The following is a 25,867-nucleotide window of genomic DNA, read 5'->3' as shown; positions in this document are numbered from 1 at the left end:
ACTTTTTGTCATATGCTTTGCTTATGAGTCTGTTTTTGCACACCAGGCTTCAAATTCTCTGATGGCAGGAACTGTCTTTTCCTCTCTCTATATTAGTAGCCATTACCTGACATAGAGCATCTGCTCACATACTTGCTAGAAGTAGGAGGAATTATAACAATAAACCTGGGCCTTATTTTCTGTTGGAGGTGATACACTTGACTGAAGGCAATTTCAAAAAAAAATATGCCCATGAGATTTGTTCATGGAAGCATTACTGTAATAAGTGTTTATCTTACCGTAGGTACTGGTTGCTAAGTTACAGGATTTGAGATTCCCTCATTATATTGAAATTCATGCCTCACCTATCCTTTTTGTTTAGATGTGTTTAAAGCTCCATCATGTCAAATAATTTGTGATCACACTCATAGTATTCCAAAGCAATTTTTAGGAATAAAAGGTTCATGATATCATAAATCATTTGAACCAGTTTGGAAATCATAACAAAATGCAGACTCTTTGCATATCTTTAAATATTTTCCAGGCTGTTCTGTTAGCTCGATGTGAAAAGAGGATGATTTAGACTTTTGTAGGTTAACTATCGAAAGTATTTAGATCAGAGGTGATTTTGCAGTCCATGAGACATTTGGCAATGTCTGGAGGCATTTTTGATTGTCACAAGTATGTGGGAGAGTGCTAATGGCATCTAGTGGGTAGAGGCTAGGTATGCTATTAAAGATTCTACGATGCACATGCAGCCTCCCACACCAAAGAATTATCCAGTCCAAAATATCAATAGTTCCAATGTTGAAAAACCCTGGTCTAGAGGAAATAAAAATCTCACACTTCATTTAGACACACGTTTATATTCCAGGATTAAACATAAATAATATACATCTTGCAACTAGAAGACCATAATATAGCCCAATCCATGTGTCTTGCTCTTATATTATGATTTTTTAAATCTCTAAAATGTTATTTTAATATCTATCTCATGGGGTTATTATAAAAGTTAAATATGATAGTGTGTGAAGAAACTCTTAGTTTACTATCTGGTGAATGGTAGTTACTCAATACATATTTGCATAAAACAAGTCCATGAACACACAAGGGATGGGGTCTAGGGGTAGAAATAAATAGCATTTACCCTGAGGAGTTCCTGAGTTCCTCACTCTTTTTAGTATCTGCACATGCATCACTACTTGCGAGAACATTTTAGAGAAGGACAGCATTGACAAAGATCCAGGGAGATGTGCATACATACTTTTTGTTCTTCTCGTTCTACAGCTGCATTGCATTTTTCTATTCCCGAGTTTCTCAAAAAGTCTCTGAGATAGCCAAATAGGGTTCCAATTCCATATCCCATATAAGTGAAAACCATAACATGAAGAGGTGCTTCCTCAAAGGATTCAACAATCGGCTTCTCATAAAAATGTGGCTTCCCATTTTGCTGAAAACAGAAGAAAATCGAAGGTTATTACTCTCCCATTACAATAAAGTATGAGATTTAAAAGTTTGGACTTTCAACCTTTTTGAAAATTGGTCACTGAAAGAGGTAATCAGAAATGTACATTTTATTCTACAATCCCCTAAGGAAGTAATTGATTAAGGTAAACATTCTCAACAGATGTTAAATCCATTAAGTGAACAGTTAATGAGGAACCAGGTTTTTACAAGATGACAAAATATCACCCATAGGTTGCAAGATGACGTACCTGGTTACTACCTTAACCACGTGATAAAATTACGTCACAGATGTTGGAACAATTGGCCACTCTGTGCTCTTATTATGCTGCAGTATTCAATATACCAATGGAACATTTAAGCTGCATTTAGTCAAGCTCTTATATCTAACTTCCATTTCACAAGAAATATCTGGCTAGAGGAACATGATAAATTGCTTCATGAGGAAACAATGAGATAATCACAATGTAGAACTTTCTGTATGACAATTGGCTTGGTCTTTAATAGCAAAAAATATAAATGGGACTATATCAAACTAGAAAGCTTCTGCACAGCAAAGAAAACAATCAACAAAAGCAATCTGAATGGGAGAAAATATTTGCATACCATATATCTGATAAGGGGTTAATCTCCAAAATACATAAGAAACACATACAACTCAAAAATCTAAATAACCCAATTTAAAAATGGATAGAGGACCAGAACAGACAGACATTTTCCCAAAGAAGACATACAAATGGCCAACAGGTATATGAAAAGGTGCTCAACATCACTAATCATGAGGGAAATGCAAATCATACTGCATTGAATAATGCAAATGAAAATTGCATTGAATAATGCAACTGTGAGTATGAGATATCACCTCACACCTGTTAGGATGGCTGTCATAAAAACAATAAGAGATAACAAGTGTTGTCAAGGGTGTGGAGAAAAAGGAACCCTGTGTAATATTAGTGGGGATATAAATTGGTGTAACCATTAGGAAAAACAGTATGAAGTTGCCTCAAAAAATTAAAAAAAAAGAAACCCCATTTCTGAGTATATATCCATTGGAAAATACATATCTTGAAGAGATATTTGCAACTCCCATATTTATTGCAGTATTATTCACAATAGCCAAGATACAGAAACAATCTAAGTGTTCGTTGATGGATGAATGACCTTATGAACACACACACACACACACACACACACACACACACACACACCAATATTATTCAGCCATAAAACACAAGAAAATCCTGCCATGATGAACCTGGAGGACATGATGCTGAGTAAGATAAGCCAGACAAAAAAAGACAAATATTATATGATCTCAGTTAAATGTGGAATCTAGAAAAGCTGAACTCGCAGAAGCAAAGAATGGCATGGTGGTGAGGAAATGGTGAGATGTTGGTAAAAAGGTACAATACTTCAACTATAGGATGAATAAGTTTTGAGTATGTATAACATGGTGACTACAGTTAATAATACTGTATAGCATATTTTAAATTTGCTAAGATAGTAGATCTAAAGTGTTATTACCACACACACAATTTGGTAACTAGGTAAGGTGATGGATGTGTTAATTAGTTTGATCGTGATAATTTCACAACATATGCTTATATAAAATCATGTTGTACACCTCAAATATACACAATTTTTATTTGTCAATTATACTTGAGTTGAATGGGAAAAAAGAGGAAAAAAAAGAGTAAGGGAGAAATCTTAAAAAAGACAACCAAATGCAGTTGTTGTGTTTCATTGAATCACTTGTTTGTTTTTGTAAAAAAAACACCCAAAACACTGATAAAAAACATATTTTGAACAACTGTAGAAATCAAAAAATTAACTGGAAATATATCTTATTAAGGAGTTATAAATTTTAGTTGGAATGACAGTATTATAATTATGTGGAAGGATGTTTTCATCTTTGTAGATGCATGCTAAAGTATTAAGAAAGGTGGTTAAAGTGTTATCACAGCTGCAACTTTCTTTCAAATGATCCATCAAAAATAAAATATATACATGAAACAATTTTTGGGAAAATGTTAATAACTGTTGCATTTAGAGGTATGGATGTTTGTTAAATATTTTTTTTTTACATTTCTATGTGTTTAAATTTTTTTTCATAATACAAAGCTAAAGTATTTCTCTCTTTTATTTTAGGTGTCAGCATTCCAGTGGAAAGTAGACTTTGGTACCAAACCATTCTGAGTCCTGCACCCAAATAGCTCAATCAATGTTGACTCAATGGATTAGTGAATAAACTATTCTTAATGCTACTACTTAAATAAGTTTCAGTCTTTAAAGATTATTTATGCCTTATTCATTACTTCATTCAACAACATTTCTTATGAATCATCTCATTGGAGAATGGGGAATCTGTTTTGAGTGCTTGAATATATAAGTTTTAGTGATTTACAAGAAACTGTCAAATGTCTACTGGTATTTAATGCATTAATTTATCTTATCCATGCATATTTAGAAAGATATATTATATAAAATCATGTAAATTAGAAATACTGGTTTTGCTGCTCAGGTACTCTTTATCACCATTACAAGCATGTTTGAGTCCACCAACAGTTTTCTAGAGCTTATCACCTTTGTTTCCTCTCTATTATTTGAGATGCAGTATTTTTTGATTCTCTGTGACTTACTCTCCAAGCCACAAAACATATGACAATCAAAAATAATCTATCCAGCCCTGGCCGGTGTGGTTAAGTGGTAGGCACTGAAGGGTTGCAGGTTCTATTCCTGGTTAAGGGCACCTACCTGGATTGCAGGTTTGCTCCCATGTCCCCAGTCAGGGCATGTGAGGAAGTCAGTAAGTCCTTGATGACATTTTTTTTTCTCCTTCACCCATCCACCCTTTCAGAAAAGCAATGGAAAAAATACCCTTGGGCGAGGATTAACAAAAAAAATCTATCTGGTAGATGACAATTTTTTATCTCTACATTACTTGTTTTTAAAACAGTTTTTTTAAAAAAAACATTTTTATAAAATCAGCTAACACTTGTGTTGTTAAGTCAAAACCTCACAAAATCTTATTAAAATGTATTGCCTCCTTATTTATTGAGTATATCAGGTTTCTTTCCTAGCTACCTCAAACTGACATTGATGAATGTTGCTTTTGCCTGATGTGTCATCCCCAAATGCTACTTGGTCGTTTAAAATAACAAAAGTGAGAGAGTGTTGCTTAATATGAGGTCTTGAGTAAAAGGTGAATGAAAGATTATAACCAATGCCTTGTATTTGGGAATCTAGGGCATTTATTGAGTGCCTACTGTGAGCCGGCAATGAGCTAGGTTCTGGGGATTCAATGATAACCAAGACAGACATGGTTCCTGCTCTTGACTTCTTGACCTCCCTCTCCTTATGCTCTCACATCAGTTCTGTAGGTCTGGGGGATGACTTACTATTCCAGTGCCAACTTTTGTCTCTCCTCTGTGCTTGACTTTGGACTGCATCTGTCTTCAGTATTCCAGGTGACCTGCTGACCCAGTTAAGATCCACTTCCTCAGTTTATTTTGTTCATTAGGGTGGGAAGAGATCAAACAAAGAACTTGTATGCATATATGCATAACCCATGGACACAGACAATAGTGTGGTGAAGGTCTGGGGGTGTAGGGCAGAAGGTGAGGGTGGGACAGAAGGGGTCAATGGAGAAAATAAGGGGACATATGTAATACTTCCAACAATAAAGATTTTAAAAGTTAAATAAATAATAAAAAAATAGGATACACACATACACAAAGATCCACTTCCTGGTTCTTTCCACAGCATGGGGACACACAATTGGCTTCCTTCCTTCCTGGATTTGTCTAGACTCTAGCAAAAGGGACTGAGATCTTCATGAAGAAAGATTTGATGAACGTTTGTGACTGATTAGGTGTGATTTCAAGGAAGAAGAAAATGAAAAGTATCTGCAAGGAGCATTAAAGTATTGTTAATAGGAAGAAGGAATCAGGAGGGCTGCTTATGGGGGTGAGACAATGGGTATGTCTGGGTCATGCTAAGTTGGAGGTAGAGATTGCACTCAGAAGTGGGACTGTTTGCTGGGCAGTCAGGGATGCAGAAGGAGAGAAAGGCTCTGGCTGAAGTAGAGGGTCTGTGAGTCAGCCATTGTGAGGCACAGGTTAAGCCATGGTTGAATGTGCTAAAGTACCAGCTATAAAGAAAGATCAGTGGGCTGGGGACAGGATTTGGAGACTCATTTCTTTAAAGAGCACCATAGAGGAAGAAGCATGAGTCAACGGTACCCAATGTGACTTAGAAACCTGAGTTAGCCTGCCCACAAAATGAGAGGATGGCTGAGTTATATGGGTGCATGTCATTCAAGGCCATCCTATGAGAATCAGCAGGAGGTTTTCCCTTTGCCCTTACCTGGCCCAAATCCATTGCTGAACTCCTTATGTGGCCAAAACAAGCAGGGCAACTCCCCCAGAATTCATGGGAACGTTCTGCTTAAACTTAAGGCTCTGAGGCAAACCTGTACTGGCATAACAGACTCTCTACCTACATGCAAACAAAACCCGCAGTGCTCAGTCTAGGACCTGTGTAACTAGTTTTCCCCCTATGACTTGTTCTCTAAGATAGCTATAACAGAAAGAAGAAACTTTCAAAACTATCCAACAGCCCAAATGAATATCTACTTTACTCTCTCTCTCTCATATAACTTTATTTTTAAATTTAATGTAATTTTATTTGGCAGGGCGGAAATGAGATACCTTTACAGAGAATAAAGTTATCTGGAAATATACAGGTCTTTCTGAACAGATGAAAAGTGACTCATTTACCACATTCCTTTACTTAAAATTGAAGTTAGTCATGCCTCATGGGAAGGATTTCTTAGACTAGGGTTGGATAGTTATTTTAAAATATGAGAATTGGCCCTATTACAGCAAATGAAGCATACAATTTTGCTTAATAAGTTTGCTGGCTCAGGCCGACACAGCATGGTTATGTGTAATGCATTTTCTTTATTTGTTCTACCTTTTTTATTTACAGCCTTGAAAATGAAGAGATCCTGAGCCACCTTGCCCAGAGGGCCAGGTCATTTGGGGCACTGTGACACCCTGGGGTTGGCTTACTTCCTGCATTCCTGTCACATGTGGAAATAAACAGTGTTGGGGCATGCTGGGAGGACCCACTTTACAAACTACTCTTCCATTCAAACTAGCAGATCTTTTACCGGCTGCCTATTTTGCACTGTCCTAGGATGATATGAATGGGGATATGTAATCAATAAATCCAGTCCCTTTTTCCCAGAATCGATAGGATAATGGTCTATGAGGGCAGGGGAGGAGGGTAGTGAGTGTAAATGACCATAACATAGGGCAAAAAGTAAAAGTCATCAGAATGACACAAATGGAGGGACCATTATCACATTAGGTGGTCAGGACTAGCCTCCTGAAAAAAAGTGGACTTTGAGGCCAGTCTTGATGGAGAGGAAGAGCATACAGGTGGAGAGTGCTTGCAGAGGAGAGAGACTGCCTGGGTTCAAATCCAGGCACTTTCATTTGCTGACTCTACAACCTTGCCCTTAAATGACTCAAAGTAAAATGGAGCTAATAAGGATTGTTTTGAAAATTAATTCAGATAATATATGCAAAGTATGTGCCATACAATGAGCAACCATTAATTGTTATGATTTTCATTAAATCTGAATAGAGGTGATAGATGAAACTGTTAAAATGGATGATGTTACTTTTAGAAAAATATTTGGAAAAGAAGAGAAAGAGTATGTATAGAGCCTTGGCCAATACTTACACATAGGGAGAAATGGGAGAATGGGGGTCCAGTAGGAAAGAGCAAGTGTGAGAGATGAGGAAGAAATGGGAGGTTAAAGAGGACAGAGTGGTGGGGGTTGAGATACTGACCTTGAGAAAGGTCATCATATATGGGGACTCAGACAAGAAAATCTGAGCAAGTGATGCTGAACCCCTTCTTTACAGCATACACAAAAATTAACTCAAAACAGATCCTAGACCTCCGTGTGAAAGCTAAAACTGTAAAACTCTCAGAAAAAAGTTTAGGAGTAAATGTTTCCAACCTTAAGTTAGGCAAAACCTTCTCAGATATGATACCAAAAGTGCAAATGACAAAACAGATAAGTTGTACTTCATCCAATTTAGAAGTTTTTGTGCTTCAAAGGATACTATTAAGAAAGTGAAAAAACAACTGACAGTATTAGAGAAAATATTTGCAAATCATCTATCTGATAAGGGTTTAGTATCGAGTATATGAAAAGAACACACAGTTCAATAATAAAAAAAAACAATCCAATTAAAATATAGGCAAAGAATCCAAATATGTATCAATGGCCAAGATATACACATGAAAACACACACACACACACACACACACACACACACACACACACACACGTATTCCTAATGGTAGCTAAAATTTAAAGCAGCTCTTTCCTCAGTAGAATTCTCCACTTTTACTCTAAAATATTTGAGTGTCTTATTGGTTTCAAAGTTACCATTTATGTACCTTCTAAAATACTTTGGAATGTCATTAGATGATGGTTGAAGCCATACAAATAGTGCAACACCAAAGCTCATGGAAGTGAAGTGCTACAAGAATGATGAGAGTACACAGTTATATCTTATTTGAAAGGGTATTTACTAGTAATGTCTTTAAGTTGCCCGGGGATTTAAAAAAATGAGTGTTTTAACCCCATCCTTATGTCGTCATGCTCTATGAAACTCAGATATTTCACTGCTGATGAATTAGTCATTCACTTATGGGCAGACACTAGAATCTGATGTTCCACCTGATACACTCCAGGTGGAAACCTCCTACCTAGGAGATTCCAGTAGGAGAGCTGGAGTAGAAGAAACTGAGTGGCTCAGTCAACTCAAGTTGTTCAGACTGCTGAGATGACTAATACATGGCAACTTCAATTAAAATTTATATTTTTAATATTCCCTTAAAACTCCAGCATCATGTCTACCTAAAAGATCTTTTTGGTGTTCTGTTATTCCTATTTCAACACTAAACCAAGCCTTGTTGAATGTCTGTGTTAGCAAATGTTCTGCTGGGAGACAGGATGTTCTCATAGATAGACTATAGCTGACAAATGGTATCAGAGATATGATCAGGGTACTGTGGGAACTGGAAGGAAGATGAATTTAACACTAGCTGGAAGACATAGGGAGCTTTCATGAATGAGAAGACAGTTAACCAAAGGCGGGAAGTATAAGGGCAGTAGGAATGCATAGAAAGAAAGATCTCCTAGATAGACTCAGAGCATCCAAGGAGATGTTCATCAACCTTTCTCTTGGGCCACTGCAATCACTTCCTGGATGGTCTCTTTATTCCATCCTGACTCCGCAAATCTGAAGTTGCTAAATAGCTTTATCTCTAGCTCTAACATCCAAGCATCATTTATAACAGCTTTCCCAGTGCTTCCTCGAGATGGTCACCAACAAAAGGGTTTGGGGAAGGCTACCTAGCTCTGCACCTCTTGGGTGTTCTTCACAGTGTACATCAGTGGTTCTCAACCTTCCTAATGCCACAACCCTTTAATACAGTTCCTCATGTTGTGGTGACCCCCAACCAGAAAATTATTTTCATTGCTACTTCATAACTGTAATTTTGCTACTGTTATGAATCGTAATGTAAATATCTGATATGCAGGATGTATTTTCATTGTTACAAATTGAACATAATTAAAGCACAGTGATTAATCACAAAAACAATATGTAATTATATATGTGTTTTCCGATGGTCTTAGGCAACCCCTGTGAAAGGGTCATTTGACCCCCAAAGGGGTCGCGACCCACAGGTTGAGAACCGCTGGTGTACATGATCTAGAATGTGAGAGCCAGGGGAGACATCTTTCTTGTTCATCACAGTATCTCCATGTCAACACACAGTTTCCAATGGTAGGTTCTGAATACATATTTGTGATTGACTCAGCTTATTGAATATTATTAAAATGCTGAAGTGAAATTCCACATAACTTTGGGAACCCAGCACATGTATCAAATGTATTTATCACCTTTCATATAAACTTGGCTATACCATGACTAAACTCTAATTGGGAAGTGTTGGTTTTCATCATAAAATTACTTATATTATTTGCCTGCTTAATATTCACTATTTGAGACCCAGCACTGGCTTTACGTGATAAAAAAATCCAGGCTAGATGTTCTCACTGCAGAACACTGTCATTACACTCACCAGATTGTATTACAATGATATTTTAAAAAGACAAGTCATTTGATAAAAGGACAGGAAATAAAAGATCACTTGCAGAAATAATAGCTTTCATTATTTCTCACACAGGCCTTTCAAATATTTCAAATATTTAAACCCTGTTGTCCAGTGTGGCAAAGACTGGCTGTTCTTCAAACCCATTTCCCTTTCCTCTTTCTCTCAGCTGGACTACATTTCCCATAAACCTAGCAGACAGATGTGGTCAAGTTACTGAGTTCTACCAATGTGAAAGGGGTAGAAGAGAAATGTGCCATGTCCATGTCTGGCCCATAAAAGCCTCTCTCATGATTCATCACCTTCTCTCTTTCCCCTGCTGCCATCTGAATGCTGATGGCCAAGGTGGCCTTGGAAGCCACATATGAAGGATTGCAGAGCTTTTGTTAGTCTAGTTCCCTGAATAACTGTGTAGAGCACCTCCCCCTTCAACTTCCTATCACTGCCAATTAGACTTAATATGAGTGAGAAATAAACTTCTTTTTGATGCCTTTTTTATTATGACATCTAGTATTACTTTAATGAATACATACTATAGGAATTTTGTTAAAATACTTTTATTTCTAACCCTCACTTAGATGCATTTGAAAGAAATCTCGGAACCATGTTACCTTCCCAAGGCAATGTATCAGGACATGTCTGGGCTGACCAAAATTCAAGTTTATATCTGGGGAAACTTATGCCAGAAAATTAACTGAATCAAAGGTTAAATTCTTAAATTATTGAGCATCTTTGTATGTTAGGCAGTACCAATGGGGGGAAAAGCGTATTACAAGATTTAGGATTTAGAGACAACCTAAGTCAGAGAGAAAGAGAGAGAGAGAGAGAGAGAGAGAGAGAGAGAGAGAGAGAGAGAGACATGGAACTGTAGGGGGACTTGTTCTTTATATATTATCTACTCCAACTCTTTCTTTCTATCAGTAAATCAGTAAACAAGTTCAGTTCCTGAGAGGTTAAGTTGGTTTCCAACTGTCTTGGCTTTTCTCTTCACCACCTGACAAATTAATAAGTCAGAACAGTCCATGAAGAGAGCCAAAGGCTTCCACAGGACACACCCACCCTGAGAAGTGAAGGATTCACAGAAAGGGCAAATTTGCTTGAAGGGGTCTAAACAGAGTCCCCAGCAGAGTGGCAATGACTATCTGCTTTAGAAATGAATGAATGAACAAACGATTGCGAGAGAGAGAGAAACCCAAGACTGGGAAAGGTTGGGAGAGGAGGTGAGGGCCTTCTCAGACAGGAGGACCAACATAGGCACTTGCTAGTGGGATAAAACAAGAGGAACAGAACCTTACATGGACCTCATCTGTTACCTACTTGGAGATGAGATGTACAAAGCCCACTGTAATGAAATAGGCCCTCTATGGCAGGGTAAGCCAGACTTTCTGTTTCAGATAGCAGTGAAAGAACAGAGCACCTTCTTTGGGATGCCCCCTTACCAGAACTGCTGGAGAAATGCAGAATAGAAAGATTTGTAGGATGCTAGGATTCTACCTGGGGTTGACAATGAGGGTGGAGGCTCTGATGTCAATTAGACATAATTTAACTCTGGAACAAAGTGGCTGTCTCACCACCCTGCAACCATTGCATTATTCTGATTTTATTTGCGATCAGCTGACTCACTTGAGGATCACAGAGCTTTTATTAAGTTATCCTGGTAAATGAGAGAAAACAATGCATCAGGGTTTAATATCACTGAGAATAACTACCACCTACTATCTCCCTGATCAGTTATAATGAGGCATGTGAAAACAGTGCTTATCTCCGAGGTGCTCAAAGCTTTTGTGGCCATGATCTTATTTATTTAGGTAATATTCCTAAGAGGTAGGTGGTGAATAGCTGTAATAGAATTAGAATTACCTTCACTTGATAAAAGAGACACAGGGCATTAAGCAACTTCCACAAGGTTATAAAGCGGGAAAAGGCAGGGCTAAGTTGAATTTCTCAACTCCACAGCACCAGAGCTAAAGCAGAAAATCTTGAAGTTAGATCTCTGAAACATGATAGATTGGAACAGATTTCAGAAATCCAATAGCCAGGGGCTGAATCTTTCTCCTTTCCAAGTGGATACTGGTGGCAGCAAACACTTCGTGGGAAGGCTGACTACCATGTGCATGGACCTGTGCTGGGCCCTGGAAGGAGCATTTGGGTAGTCTCTCTTGTAGCTCCCATCCTCATAGAGTTCACAAGATAATGGGGAGATCAAATGTGTATACAAAAATATAACATTTTGGACTGGACAGCAAGAAGTATCCAGGGGCAATATCTAATCAAGTGGATCGCAGTGGTAAAAAATAAACAAACAAGAAGTTCGGTAAGTCATTCCATATGTATACACTCATTCTTTCATTCAACAAACACATGTTGAGCACTTACTCCATGCCAGTAGCTGTTCTAGGTCCAGGTGACACAGTGGTGACTAAGAGGGACACAGCTCCTGTCCTCATGACAATCATGGGCTATATGTATGCTATTCAATACAGTAATCCCCAGCCACACATGGCCTTTATATTTAAACTTAAATAATTGAAATTAAATGAATGTAGAGATTTAGATCCTCCATTGCACTAGCTAGATTTTAACTGTTTAATAACCAGATAGGGCTGATGGCTACATTACTGAGACAGATATATAGCATTTTTATCACCATAGGAGGTTCTGTTGACTTAGGTCAGCAAATTGTGGTGCACAGGCCAGATCTTGCTCACCACCCACTTTTGTAAATGAAGTTTTATTGGAACACAGATGCATCCTTTCGTTTATATATTGTCTATGGCTGCTTTTACACTATAATGGCAGAGTTGAATAATTGTGACAGAGGTTGCATAGTCTGCAGAGCTAAAAATATTTGCTATCTGGTCCTTTACAGAAAAAGTTTGCCAACCCCTGGTCTAGATGGAAATACAGGTGTAAACAAACACAAAAAAGAAAGTGATGTATACGTAAAGGTGCTGTGAAGTGGGTAGGACAGAGATCTGACCTAGTTCAGGAAGAGACAAAAGGCCTCCCTAAAGAAGATGGTACAGTAGCTAAAATGAGATTGGAATAATCTTAGGAGTTTACCAGGTACATTGTTCCCAGCAGCAGAAATAGCCTGAGGACCTGCGGGAAAGGGATGGGGTATGTGTGTGTTAGGGAGAGTGAGGGGACAGGCATGGCTGAATGTCAGTTCCAGGAAGGGGCTCCCTTCATGTTGGCCATTGCTAGTACTCTAGTACCTAGAATAGCATCTGATATGAAGTAGGTATCGACTACTACTAGTACATTCTTGATGAATGATTGAATAGGCTAAGTTAGGAGGTTATACAAAGCTTATAAGCCAAGTTTTGGATTGTAGCCCTGATCCTATTAAGGGAAGCCACTGATGAGTTTTAAGCCAATGGTGGTTTAAAATTCTGATCAGATATGTGTTTTCAAAGGGCCTTTGCAAGGCTGTGTGGAGACTGTGTCTTCCAGGAGCACCCTCATTCAATGTTTCACAGTGATTCGTGGTTGTGTAGTTGGGGATTTTAAAGTCTCTACCATATCCATTGTAGAAGATTTGATGAAGCGAATGTGTTCAGCTGATTTTGAAATTTTGAACCTACAACCAAAACTCACAAGGAAAGAGCCTCCTGAACTGCAAGAGAATGAACCAACATCAGAGGCATGTTTTGACAATACAGCTAATGACTCATAGGTGAGTTATAACAAGGGTGGGGTTCCTGGAAGCCCACAAAATGTGGTTCTGAGAGTCACTTGGCTAAACTCAGTGGATTAAACTTGGATTGCAAACAGTCATTTTTCTCAAAAGTCAAATTGAAACAATTTCTTTTTGCACCTCAATGATCCTGAACCCCACCCAAAACTTCCTACTCCCTGAAGCTAAACCAAACAGTGCCTGCAATTCAACAACACAAAGAAGCAGAAAGTCTTTCTACTCAGAAAGAGAGAAACTGGCTAAGGATTCAGTTGTTGTTCCTTCTTTGTGTTTATTAGGATTTTGCACACACCTATTCTTTTTTTTTTTAAATCTATTTGTATTGACTTCAGAAAAGAAGGAAGAGGGAGAGAGAGATAGAAACATCAATGATGAGGAAGAATCATAGATCGACTGCCTCCTGCACACTGCACACTGGGGATTGAGCCCACAACCCGGGCATATGCCCTAACCAGGAATGAACCATGACCTCCTGGTTCATAGGTCGACACTCAACCACTGAGCCACACTGCACATAACTATTCTTGCCTCTCTCCCTACTCCTTCCTGCCTGCCACCCTATAAAAGCACACACCTTTATGTATGTTAAGAGCAGCCTAAGAGCCTATAACCTGGTTTATCCTTTGTTTGCCTTTCAAAACAGAATGTGTCCATAAAGAAATAATGTTTACCTGAATGTATACAAATTGCTGAAATCTATTGTTTTCATGGAAGATAGAACATGCCATTTTATTTTCTATAAAAAGCTTTTGCTCCTTGGAAAACCAAGCATCCTGTCTCCAAACAACCTAGTCACGTAACAATTTATTTCTTTGCTTCCAAAAAATCTGATAATAGTCATAGTTATAATTGGCAGATTAATTTTTCTTATCATGTGGCACATAATGAAGAAAAAAAAGTAACTTCTCCCAGAGCAAGACTAATCTTGACTAGTTTTTATCTATACTTCTGAATCAACCAGCTTAGAGGATCCAGGCATTCTTTTAAGCCATCGTAGTTTCTGACCCGTAACTAATGGGGGTACAAGACTTGAATCATCTGATTGGTATAATGATTGATACTACATTTAACAACAACAACACACAAAAAAAACCCCCTGATGTTTGTGACCTATTCATTTCAGTCTTTGAATCATTTTCTCAGGTCAACATGTGCAGTATTTCTATCTGTTTCTGTCTACAGGTACCTGATTCAGTGGTCTTGCTAAGAACTGACCAATGGGACACATGGTCCCTTATGGAAAAAGCCAGTCCCTTTTGCATAAACTAACAAACCAATTCATGAGGTACATGAGTTGTGTGTTTTTCCCAGATGTCCCAAGTTATTTGCAAGTGTTGGCAAGACATGTTAGTGCCAAGGGCTCCTATATTTGTTTTTAGTTCTATAATGTGAAAGGGAGTGTTGTGTGAAGGTGCTAGAAACTGGCGGTGGACAGAGGTGTGTCTTGCCCTGGATTGGCCATTTTGAGATCTTGGAAAAGTGATGGCACCTATTTGAGTCTCACTGCCTATTGATTTCTCTGACATGTTGTCCTAAGATATACAAAAAAAGGAAGCGCTGTATATATGACTCTTATTTTGGGAAACAAGAAAGAAGATGCCTGTAGTTCTTATATGAAACAAATGCATTTTTTTATATCAATTTTGAAATTGAGACTAAAGAATTTGCAACAGCAAATACCATGCTGAGTCTTCAAATATGTGGTCCCTGGCTGTTTGCTTTAAGGGCTTGGAGGTTTCCAAAAAAATTCAACTTCTCAGAAAAGGCCTTGGTCTGGGTGACAAGAGACTAAGGGAGTATCCCAGTGGTGTGACTTTGAACTCAGTCACTTAGCTTTGCTGAGCCTTATTTCTCCATGTGTAAGAAGACAGGGGATAGAGTGGAATTGTATGGATTCTAAACCAAGTTCCCTTACTGCTAGCAGGATTACACTAAAGACCAAAAAGAAAATAGCTCTTGATCCTTTGGAATTAAACGTGTACAACAGGAGAACTCTAGTGAGTCAGCCTTCCCTTGAGTCATTCCTTTACCTCACTTGATGTTAATTTGCACAGTATTCAGTTCTTTGTCCATAGATTAAACTCTCCAATGTTAAGTGAACAATTTTATAGTATTTTTCTGCAGTCAAAACTATATTATGAAGTGCTTTTTAATAAGAACAACCAAAAGATAGTGTAAGTAAGAATTCATTGAATGGTATACTTCAGATTTGTGCATTTCATTATATGTAAGTTTCACCTCAAAAGAAGAAAAAGAAATTTTAAACAAAAATTGAAGTCTAGTTAATGATATACATATGGAAAAGTTTTGGAGTAAAGTATATTGATTCTACAACTTTCTTTGAAATGCATAAAGTCTATGAATTGATAAATGGAGAAAGGGATAGATAGATGAATAGACATGAGATAAAACAAGTATAATAAAATATAGAATTTAGGTGGTAGGTATATGAGTACTCATTTAGAACTCTTAATTCTTCTGTAAGTTTGCAAATATTCACAATAAGATGTTTGGGGGGAGGTATTTATTTATTTATTTATTTATTTATTTTTAGTCATAAAGACACAGACTCTGGGGCCATTCTGCTGTACTAACTAAAAGTTTAAATCTTAAACAAATTTAACTTTTGTATGATCAGTTGCCTCATGTAAAAAAATGGGGATAGTAATAGTATCAAACGCATAAGGGTGTTGTAAAAATCAAAAAGTTGGCATTTGTAAAGTTCTTAATATGTAGTGTGATGAAAATTTGTTAAATAAAATTTTAAAAAAACAACTCATAGCTCTGGCCTGTGTGGCAAGATGGTTAGAGCATAGACCAGTGGACTGAAGGGTTCAATTCCCAGTCAAGGACATGTACCTGAGTTGTGGGTTTGATCCCCACCCCGAGTCAGGGCATGTGCAGGAGGCAACCAACCCATATGTCTCTCTCACATCTCTCTCTCTCTCTCTCTCTCTCTCTCTCTCTCTCTCTCTCTCTCTCCTTCTCCCTCTCCCTCTCCCTTCTTCCTCTCTCTAAAAATCAATGGAAAAAATATCCTCAGGTGAGGATTAACAACAAAAAAATCAACTAATATATAGAGTCATTGGTGGAAAAACAGACTGTACTGACTTTTCTTGGACATTCAACCCTGAGAATAGGTTATTTTATTAAAACCAGATGACAAGCTTGTATACTATGAGGTATTAGTCATTTTCTCTCTAATCCAGGCATATTTTATCTCCTGCTAAGAGGCAACAGAATCATCAGGATTAATCAATAATATTTAATTTCTATTTTTATTTCCTTCAAAAAGGTTCACTTGCTTAAACATGTTCCCTGACCCCAGGCCCGGAGTATACATAATATCTGGATATCAATATAAATTGTGCACTGTTTGTTGGATTATAAATTAGTGCAGCCACTATGTAAAACAGTGTTGAGGTTTCACAAAAATTAAAAATAGAACTACCATATGACTCAGCAATTCCACTTCTGGGTATTTATCCAAAGAAAACAAAACACTAATTCAAAAATATATATGCACTCCTATGTTCATTCCAGCATTATGGACAATATATGGCAGCAAATTAGGTGTCTATTGATAGATGTATGGATGAAGAAGATGTGGTAATATATACAAGGAAATATTACTTGTTCATAAAGTAGAATTAAATACTGTCATTTGCAAAAACATGGATTTACCTAGAGGGCATTATGCTAAATGAAATAAGTCAGAAAGAAAAAAGCATGTAGCTGCCTGATCACACAAAATAATCTAGTGCTTTAATGATTTTAAAAAAGAGGGCAGTTAATGTTCTCCAACAAAGGTAAGAAAATCTGTGAATTAATTTATAAAAGGTTATACTCTTTGAAGTCTAAAAAGAAGCTTGTGCATCATGAGTGGTGTCTTTTTAGTCTTTTTTAAAATTAAATTTATTGGTGTGACATTGGTCAACATGATCATATAGAATTCAGGTGTGGGTTTCTATGTTACAAGATCTGTATATTGCACCATGTGCTCACCACCCAAAGTTAAATCTTCTTCTGTCACCATATATTAGGACCCCTTTCTGCCCCTACCCTAAAAACTAAAAAGTTTTTAAAGAACTGGGCTTGTGGATTGCAAATAGCAATTTGAATAGCAAACAAAACAAAACAAATGGAAGTTCTTATAAGCAATCCTATATAATAAAGAGCTAATATGCTGATTAGACTGAACAGAAGAATGCCCATCTGAACAACCTTCCGGACGAAGCCAGGGTTGCTAGGGCCGAGCCCCTTGCACAAATTTCATGCATCGGGCCTCTAGTCCTATATAATAAAAGGCTAATATGCAAATAGACCGAACGGCAGAAAAACTGAACAACTGGTCACTATGATATGTGCTGACCACCAGGGGGTGTATGCAGAGCATGGCGGGCGTTGGCCATGGTGGGATGGTAGAGCAGGTGAGTGGGGGCACCAGACCAAGGCGCTGTCATCGGGGTGAGCCTCTGATGATTACTGAAAATTCTTTGCTCCTGCACACCACAGTCCTGCCCAGTGCTTGCACCTGCTGCCAGCACTGGAGCTGCCTCTCGCACCAGCTGCCAGTGCCTGGCACCAGTCCAGATCACTAGGCGCCATCAGTGGGTGCGAGCAGCAGCTGCTGGCATTGATTGTCCCTAAGGGCTTCTCCATATCCCCCTGCTCCTGAGGGGCGATTGGGGCAGCAGCCACCACTCGCACCCACTGATGGCGCCAGCCCGGCTCGCACCCGCTACTGGTGCCGGCCGCAATCACTCCGTGCCACTGTCAGCAGGTGCAAGTGGGGCCAGTGCCTTCAGCGCGTGGGAGCAGCAGCGGGAGTGGGTCTGCCAGCAGACAGGGGGCTGGGGGCCGCCGCAGAAGGGGCCAGGCAGGGGCACGGAGGATGGGCTGAGACCTGTCCCTGTGCCTACTGCAGCCTCATGGCCCACAGTTCCTTTCAAGGTGCACGAATTCATGCACTGGGCCCCTAGTAGATTAATAAAAACAGATGGTCTTTATTCATCCCACAAATAGTATTCAGCACTGACTATATACAGGCTCTGGTCTAGGTGCTGGGGATTCAGTAGTGGATAAGATAGAAATCCCTGACAATGTGTGGCTCACATGCTAGACGAACAACAGATAGGAAATAAGTGTGTGTGTGTGGTGTTAACTACTAAAGAAAATGAGCAGGAAAGAGAAGCAAGAAGAGAGGAGGTTTGCCATGTTAGATAAGTTCAAGATGACCTCTTACAGAGAAGATAACATTTGATTCAGGACTTGAAGGGAGAGAGGGCACAGACACCTGGATATCCGGGAAGCACAAATGGGAGAGGAAGTGCTAATGTCCCAGGTGGACTGATGCATGGTTGCTTGCATTTGTGTGGCTGAAATCCATTGAGCATTGGGAAAAAGAGCAAGGGTTATATCAGGGAGGACCAAGCCAGGGGGCCTTATGGCCATTATGAGGATTCTGGCAGTTGCTCTGAGTGAAGTGGAAACCAGGGGAAGGATTGGGGCAGAAGAGTGACATCTTGATTTCATTTCACAAGAACATTCTGGCTGTTGCATAGAGACCTTGCAGTCTTGCTGGTGGTGATGGACAGAGATAGAAAAATGACATGGTGGTTTTAAAATATGTTCATGAATTCTTTGAAACCCTTCCCACTGAGCAGTGGGTTGGTCTATTCCCTTGAATCTGCTGGGATTGTTTTTGACAGCTTCAACCTATAAAGTAGGGTGACAGTGAAGCTATCCTCTGAGGCCAGGTTATGAAAGGCCATGAGACTTCTTCACTTACTAGAAAGCTATCTTCAAGTCCTCCCTGCCAGAGAGGACTCATGTGGAAATTTAGTCCAGAGTCCCAGCTTGTCCTGTTCTTCAGCCATCTCAGTCTGGATGGCAGGCATGGGAGTGAGGAAGCCACTTTGGAGGCAGATCTTCCTGACCCAGCTGTTCCAGGCTCAGGCCACTGGGCCATCCTAGCCGGGGCCCCAGATATCATAGGAACAGGGAGGAGCAGTCCCCACTGTGTCTCTTTCTGAACTTCTGACCAGCAGAATCCATGAGCATAATAAAATGGTTGTTGTTCAATGCCACTGTGTGTTGGGATGGCTTGTGATGCAGCGATATATAACTGGGGCAGAGGAAGAAGAGATGAGGCTCCTGCAGCAATCCAGGTGAGAGAGCATGGTGGGTGAGAATAGAGTGGTTGCTGTGGGGAAGGTGAGTAATAGTCAGATTCTGGATACAATGTGAAGGTAGGATCATGAATTTGCTGACTAAATGTAGAATGAAAAAGAAAAGTCATGAATGATACTCAAGTTTTTGGTTTGAGTCACTGAAAGGATAGAGTTGTTTACTGAGATGGGGAAAACTGTAAGGGAATAAGATTTGGGAACAGAGAGATGGAGTAGTTATCAGGAGCTCAGTTTTGGACATATACAGTTGGAGATGTCACATATAAATAGAGAGATGAGACAAGATCAGATGATCTTGGTAGGTATGCAGTTAGAAAAGAAAAAAGGTACAAGGACTAAGCCTTGTGTCACTCTATTATTTAAAAGTCAAGGAGATGAGGAGGTACCAGAAATCAAAACTGCGAAGCAACAGCTAGTGATATAGAAGCGTCATATTCTGAAATCCAAGAGAAGAAAGTGCTTTAAGGTAAAGGGAGTGATTACCTGTGTCAAATTCCGCTGACAGGTCAAATAAAATGGGAACTGAGAAGCCATCATTGAATGAGAAGAGTCGAGGGTTTAAGACTATAATTTATTGAGCACCTATCATATGCCAGGCATTGCACTGTACACTATTAAAATAGTGGAGAAAGAGATGGTTGCAGATTAATCTTAATAGATAACAGTTATCATTTATTAAATATCTACTCTATACTTGATAGTTATTAGGAGCCTTACATATGCTATCTCATTTCATATTCACCATTGCCTTGTTAGATATGGATCAGAAACATAAGGTTATCTGTCCAATATGACATAGCTACTAAGGGGCAGAGCTAGGTCTCAAACCTACTTCTAAATGAATTCAAAGTGAGTGGTTCTTCCTAATATCATTCTTCCTTAAGTGGTTCCTTGGGAAATCCTGAGTGGTTCTGGGGTGTGAAAAGTCACCAGGAAAGAAATAACTTTCTGGGAGTTCATTTTTACTCAATGCTTTTAAGGGAGGACATAAAAATAATTTTATAAGAAAAAATCTAAATGTATTATAGAGTAGAATGCAAAATACTAATATAAGTTTTTAAATAAATGAATGACACTTATTGCGCATATTGCTTGAGTCACTTTGGGCTTTTTTTGTTTTCTCTCCTTGGTAAATCAATTTATGGATACCTTCCCATCTCCTCTGGAGAGATTGACTTGCTGGTAGTTAGGTTGTGAGAGCAGATGTAGCCTAATTAATAAAGGCATTCCACAGCCCAGGCTCTTAACCAGGGGATCTGAGAAACTCAGGGAATATATGAACTCTCTACATGGGAAATTTTATGATTATGAACCCATTCATTTTTCTATAAAACGTACCATCAGCTTCTCAAAGGATCCTTGACTTCAAATGGGTAAGGCCCACATGGCAGAGAAAGAACAGTCAAGTATAACTTGACAGAATAATTATGATTTCCACACAGCCTTTTTCTTGGGCAACTTTGAAGGCCCAGTCACACCGTATCTAGAGAACAACAGTGGTAACCAAGCTTTATGATGCATTGTCTAACAAAAGATTTCTCTGTCACTTCCTGTGAAGTCTGAGAGATGAAGTTTGACTAATAAAATATTGTCAGTTCTATGACATTTTGATGAACACTTGGGTACCTAATATTTAAAATCAGGGCTAGTCAGGGAAATCTAGTATATGAAGTCAGTTATAATTGTTCCTCAAACTTGCATATTCCAGGGTTAATATAACAACTCAGGGAAAGGAACTTAAATTTTTATATTATATATTAGAGGCCCAGTACACGAAATTTGTGCACTCAGGGAATGAGATGTGGGGGGTTCCTCAGCCCAACCTGTGCCCTCTCACAGTCCGGGAGCCCCACAATCAATCACCCCAAAGAGGTAGGCCCCACCCACCCAACAGGGCTCCGCGATGGATAGCCGGGGTAGCATGGGCCTCCCTCTTTGGGGCAATAAATAGCACCCTGCAGAGGGAGGCCCTGCCTACTTGCTGCAGCCTGCCAGTTGGTGGCTGGGCCTCCCTCCTTGGGGTGATCATGGAGCTCCCCAACCCCCATTGATCAAATGCCCTGCCAGCGGGTGACCTGGGCCTCTCTCTGCAGGGTGATCATGGGGCGATGGGTGGGCCCCCAACCAATCTCATCACACCCGCCTTGGCTGGTCTGGTGCCAGTGGGTGTTATAGCGTGGTCCTCTGTATGGTCGTTCTGCTGTTCTGCCGTTAGGTCGATTTGCATATTATACTTTTATTATTATAGATTGTTCTTTTAAAGTATGAAGTAAATCTAAATTAAGAAAAGTCAAATTCCCTGAACCATTCTTCTTAAACGTGTATGAGAAAATAGCACTCTACTTATGACCTCTTATTTTTCTCACCCTATTTACCTATAGTTCAGAGATTTCAGATTTGTGGCTGGAAGCAATATTTCCTTGAAATCTACACTATTTGAATTTTTAAAGGTTAGATGCCAATATTTAAAAATGAGCAGATTCTCTCTGCCTCCCACCTCATTTGGATTTCCAACTTCTTTTGAAAATCCTAAGATCTGTGTACACAGGACTTGTTCTGCTTCTTGGAGACAAAGAGCTTTGTTAGGTAAATACATTCTTACCACTTCCTACTGTTCCATACCAGACCCTGCCACCCTCAGTCTCTGCTGTAATCAAATGGTATTCAATGTGACAAAATTAATGAGTGGAGCAGGATTCTGATGGTACTGTGATGGATGGATAAAATGGAACTATTTTTAATACTTCTCTGAGTTATGCTTATAGTGTTTTGTTTATTTTCCCCCCAAATGTTTCACCTAAATTGTGAATTATCTGTGCAATATTTTGGTTTCTAATAGGGTGGCAGCAGCTCCTTCTCACATTAATTTACAGGTTGAATATTTTAGAATTATAGTAAACTATATTAGTTCAGACCAATTGGGACAAAGGTGACAACATTTAGTAGAAATATTAAATTCAGTGTATTTCAAAATAATTCCTTGCAAGTATTTAGGTTGACATCAATCCACCTCTAAAAGTGTTTCCAAGAAAGGTTTTTTAAAGAAACTTTAGTAAATAGATAAAATTAATTTATAACTGGTAAATATTAAATATAATTAACACATGTATTTTAATTAAGAAAACTTCTTCACCTTAACACACACTTTCCTGAGCTAGCTATTTATTCATAGGTAATACAGTGAATTGCAGGTTGCCACAGGTTGAATAATTATACTTCAGATTTGGCATCATTCAGATGATTGCACTTTTGCATTAGTAATATTTGAGTTCATTGTATTTGGCTAAACCAGTCAGACATTCATCTTAAGCATACAGTCCTCATCCCAAAACACAAAACAAATTGAAAGGAAATAGATGGCCACAGCAAACTCTTTCCTCAAAATGTAAATGCCAGCACTAAAAATGGATATGATTCGGAGAAAGATAAATATCACATGATCTCACTCATTTGTGGAATATAATAAACAACATAAACTGATGAATAAACATAGATCCAGAGACAGAGAAACATCGAACTGACTGTTAAATCTCAGAGGGAAGGTGGGGGGTTGGGAGGGTTAGAAATCAACCAAAGGACTTGTATGCATGCATATAAGCATTACCAATGGACACAGTCACTAGTGGGGTGAGGCCATGTACTGGGGGGTGGGAGTAGCTGGAGAGAGGTCAATGGAGAAAAAAAATAATATTGTAATAGCTATGTATGGGCCAGGGGGTTTCCTTGAAATATTGAGGGGACCACTTGGTAAAGTATATGATTGTCTAACCACTATGTTGTGTGCATCTGAAACTAATACAGAATAATATTGAATGTGAACTATAATGGGGAAAAAAGATGGAAAATTGTATGTTATGTTTTTCATCATAACAAAAAAAACAATTAAAAAACAGAAAATGCACACAAATTGGAAAGGAAAATAAATAAATAAAATGGATATGATGAGATTGCAGAATGAATTTTCTAGATATTTAAAAACAAGAATATCCATATGTTCATTTATTTATTGCTGCTTAACAAACAACTGCCACACTTAAAACAGCAATCATTTATTTTCTAATGAATCTTTAATATGAGCAGGACTCAGCAGGGACAACTTATTTATATATTCCATGAGGTACCAATTGGAGCTGATAGATGCCAGGCTAGAGGATCCATTTCCAAGATAGCTCACTTACACAGTTTACAAATTGGTGCTGCATCTCAGCTAGTAGCAGAGCAAGGATACTTGGTTTCTCTCTACTTGGGTTTCTTCTCTGGGCTACTTGGGCTTCCTTCAAACATGGTGGCTAGGTTTTAAGAGTGAATGTTTTAGGAGGATTGGGCTCAAGCTAACAGGATTCTTTTAACTTTAGTCCCAGAAGTCCCAGATAATGCCTTCTATCACATTCTATAGGCCAAGTAAGACATTAGGCCCAACCCACATTGAAGGGGAGTAAAATAGATTTTACTTTTCAATGGAAAACACATCAAATCATTTGCAAATATCATTTACCTACTGCATTGCATATCTATGATATTCCTATTACCAGGAAATGCTGCGCTAAGTGAACTGCCTATTCAGGGTGACCATATACTGTGGAAGAAAGCATCTGAAAGGCAGGTTACCTGTAGGTTTCCATCTGGGGCTCAGTATAAGTCCATATGACTCAAGGTTACATGGAGTTGGTTTTCTTTAACTCAGAGTTTTTTAAAATAAAGAATGGGTGGTGGCCTGTGCATGGATGCAGTGTGTCTGTGAATGAACAATGTTGCATATTGAAGGCTCTGGTATGTGACAGTTTGGTGTCATTTGCAATAATAAGCTCAACTTTTCATTAACAACAGTAAAGCACGCAAGCAAAACATGATACCTTTAACTCACACTTACTCTGCCCTTTAAGGCTGAGTTTAGTTTGCCCTTTCTCTGTGGAAGTAGGTATGGATCTCACTTCTACTAACATCTTGTATTTAGAGAAGCAGCATGGACTAAGCAATACAAACTTGGGTTTTAGAATTGGGAAAACCAGGTTCCCAAACTGGTTTTGATGCTTCTGCTGATGACTTTGGTTAACTTACTAAAGCTTTGTTTCCTCACCTCTACAATGGGTCTGATAGTAATTATATCCACCTTGTAGGAATGTGTGAGATGATGAACGTAAAGTAGTTAGAATGTCTGGCACTTAGAAAGAATGCAGTACATGTTAGAGATTATACAATAAATAATTATTATTTTCTTGGTTACTTCCCAAGGTTTTTCACTATAGGCCAACGTGTTAGGAGTTAGAGCATGATATTCTTGAATAGTTGTGGTCACAATGAAAGCATAATCCCGTTCCTTTTCTCAAGTGTCATTGGTATCTTAGTCAATCTCAGTTTTTAAAATAAGGTTTTTTAGGCTGTTAGTGGGAAGTGCATACTACCATAGAGTCCTGGTACCAAAAAGAAGTTGGAAGGGAGAGGTCAAGGAGGGGAAAAGGAAACATATATAATACTTTAAACAATAGAGAATTTAAATTAAAAAAAGAAGTTGGGCTAAAGTGGATGGTCTGGAGTTTATGCTCCAGTTTTCTTATAGATAGGTGATCTTGAAAAATTATGTTCTCAGAGCCTCAATTTCCTCATCCATACAGACATGGCTAATAGTATTCATCTAACAGTATCGTTATGAGAATAAAATGAGGCAAAAGGAACTGGCATGAAGCAGCTACCAACAATGCTATTTATTAGCACTAGTTCTCATCTGCGAGAGGCCAGACCGGAGATTGTCATTAGACACTTCTAAGGCTAGGGTAATGCCTTTTGTTAAGAGGGGGCCACAGCATATTCACATACAGCCATGCTCCAGAGTACCCCCCTCCCCATCGCCCCTTCACCTCTTCCAACTGGACGCAGAGATTTAATGTACTGAGTGGCGAACTGGCTCCCAGCAAGCCCAACCTGTCCTGCGATCTTACGACAGTCTGACCTTTCCCCTGGGTGGATGCTGGTTCTCTGGGGATGGATGAGTGATGAACTGTACAGGTTCCCTGCCCAGCTTCTCATTTCCCAACAGTGAAGCTACCTGTCTGGCTATGCCAATTTGCTTCTGAGGCAGATGAGCTCATCCCTGCTCCTCAGAGCAGTGAGGCAGGGCAGCATGTGGGAAGTGGGGGACTGCCTTTTTACAAATACCTCACAGAGCCCAGCCCCCTCTTGGAATAAGCTGACAATATTTCTCCAGTTCCTTCTCCTCCTCCTCTTCTGCCTCCTCTTCCTCCTTCTCAGTAGAGCCCCATCAAACATTCTATTACAGCAGGAGCCAAAAAATGTTTCGAATGGGAAAACAAAAGGCTATTTGGTTCTGTGT

General features: G+C 38.9%; 1 protein-coding gene across 1 annotated transcript in view; it reads right to left on the bottom strand.

Annotated features, from left to right (window-relative positions):
- Positions 1–25,867, bottom strand: part of SPTLC3 (serine palmitoyltransferase long chain base subunit 3) — a 124,014-nt gene that overhangs the window by 97,171 nt on the left and 976 nt on the right. The window contains exon 2 of the mRNA XM_006087962.3: positions 1,244–1,429. Within this exon, the coding sequence (XP_006088024.1) occupies positions 1,244–1,429 (186 nt within the window). The remainder of the gene's footprint in view (positions 1–1,243; positions 1,430–25,867) is intronic.

Source organism: Myotis lucifugus, unplaced genomic scaffold (assembly GCF_000147115.1).
Source record: "Myotis lucifugus unplaced genomic scaffold, Myoluc2.0 scaffold_42, whole genome shotgun sequence".
In the NCBI taxonomy this organism is placed as follows: domain Eukaryota; kingdom Metazoa; phylum Chordata; class Mammalia; order Chiroptera; family Vespertilionidae; genus Myotis; species Myotis lucifugus.
Note: the sequence above shows the minus strand (reverse complement) of the source record. Positions and strands in the feature narration are given on the sequence as shown.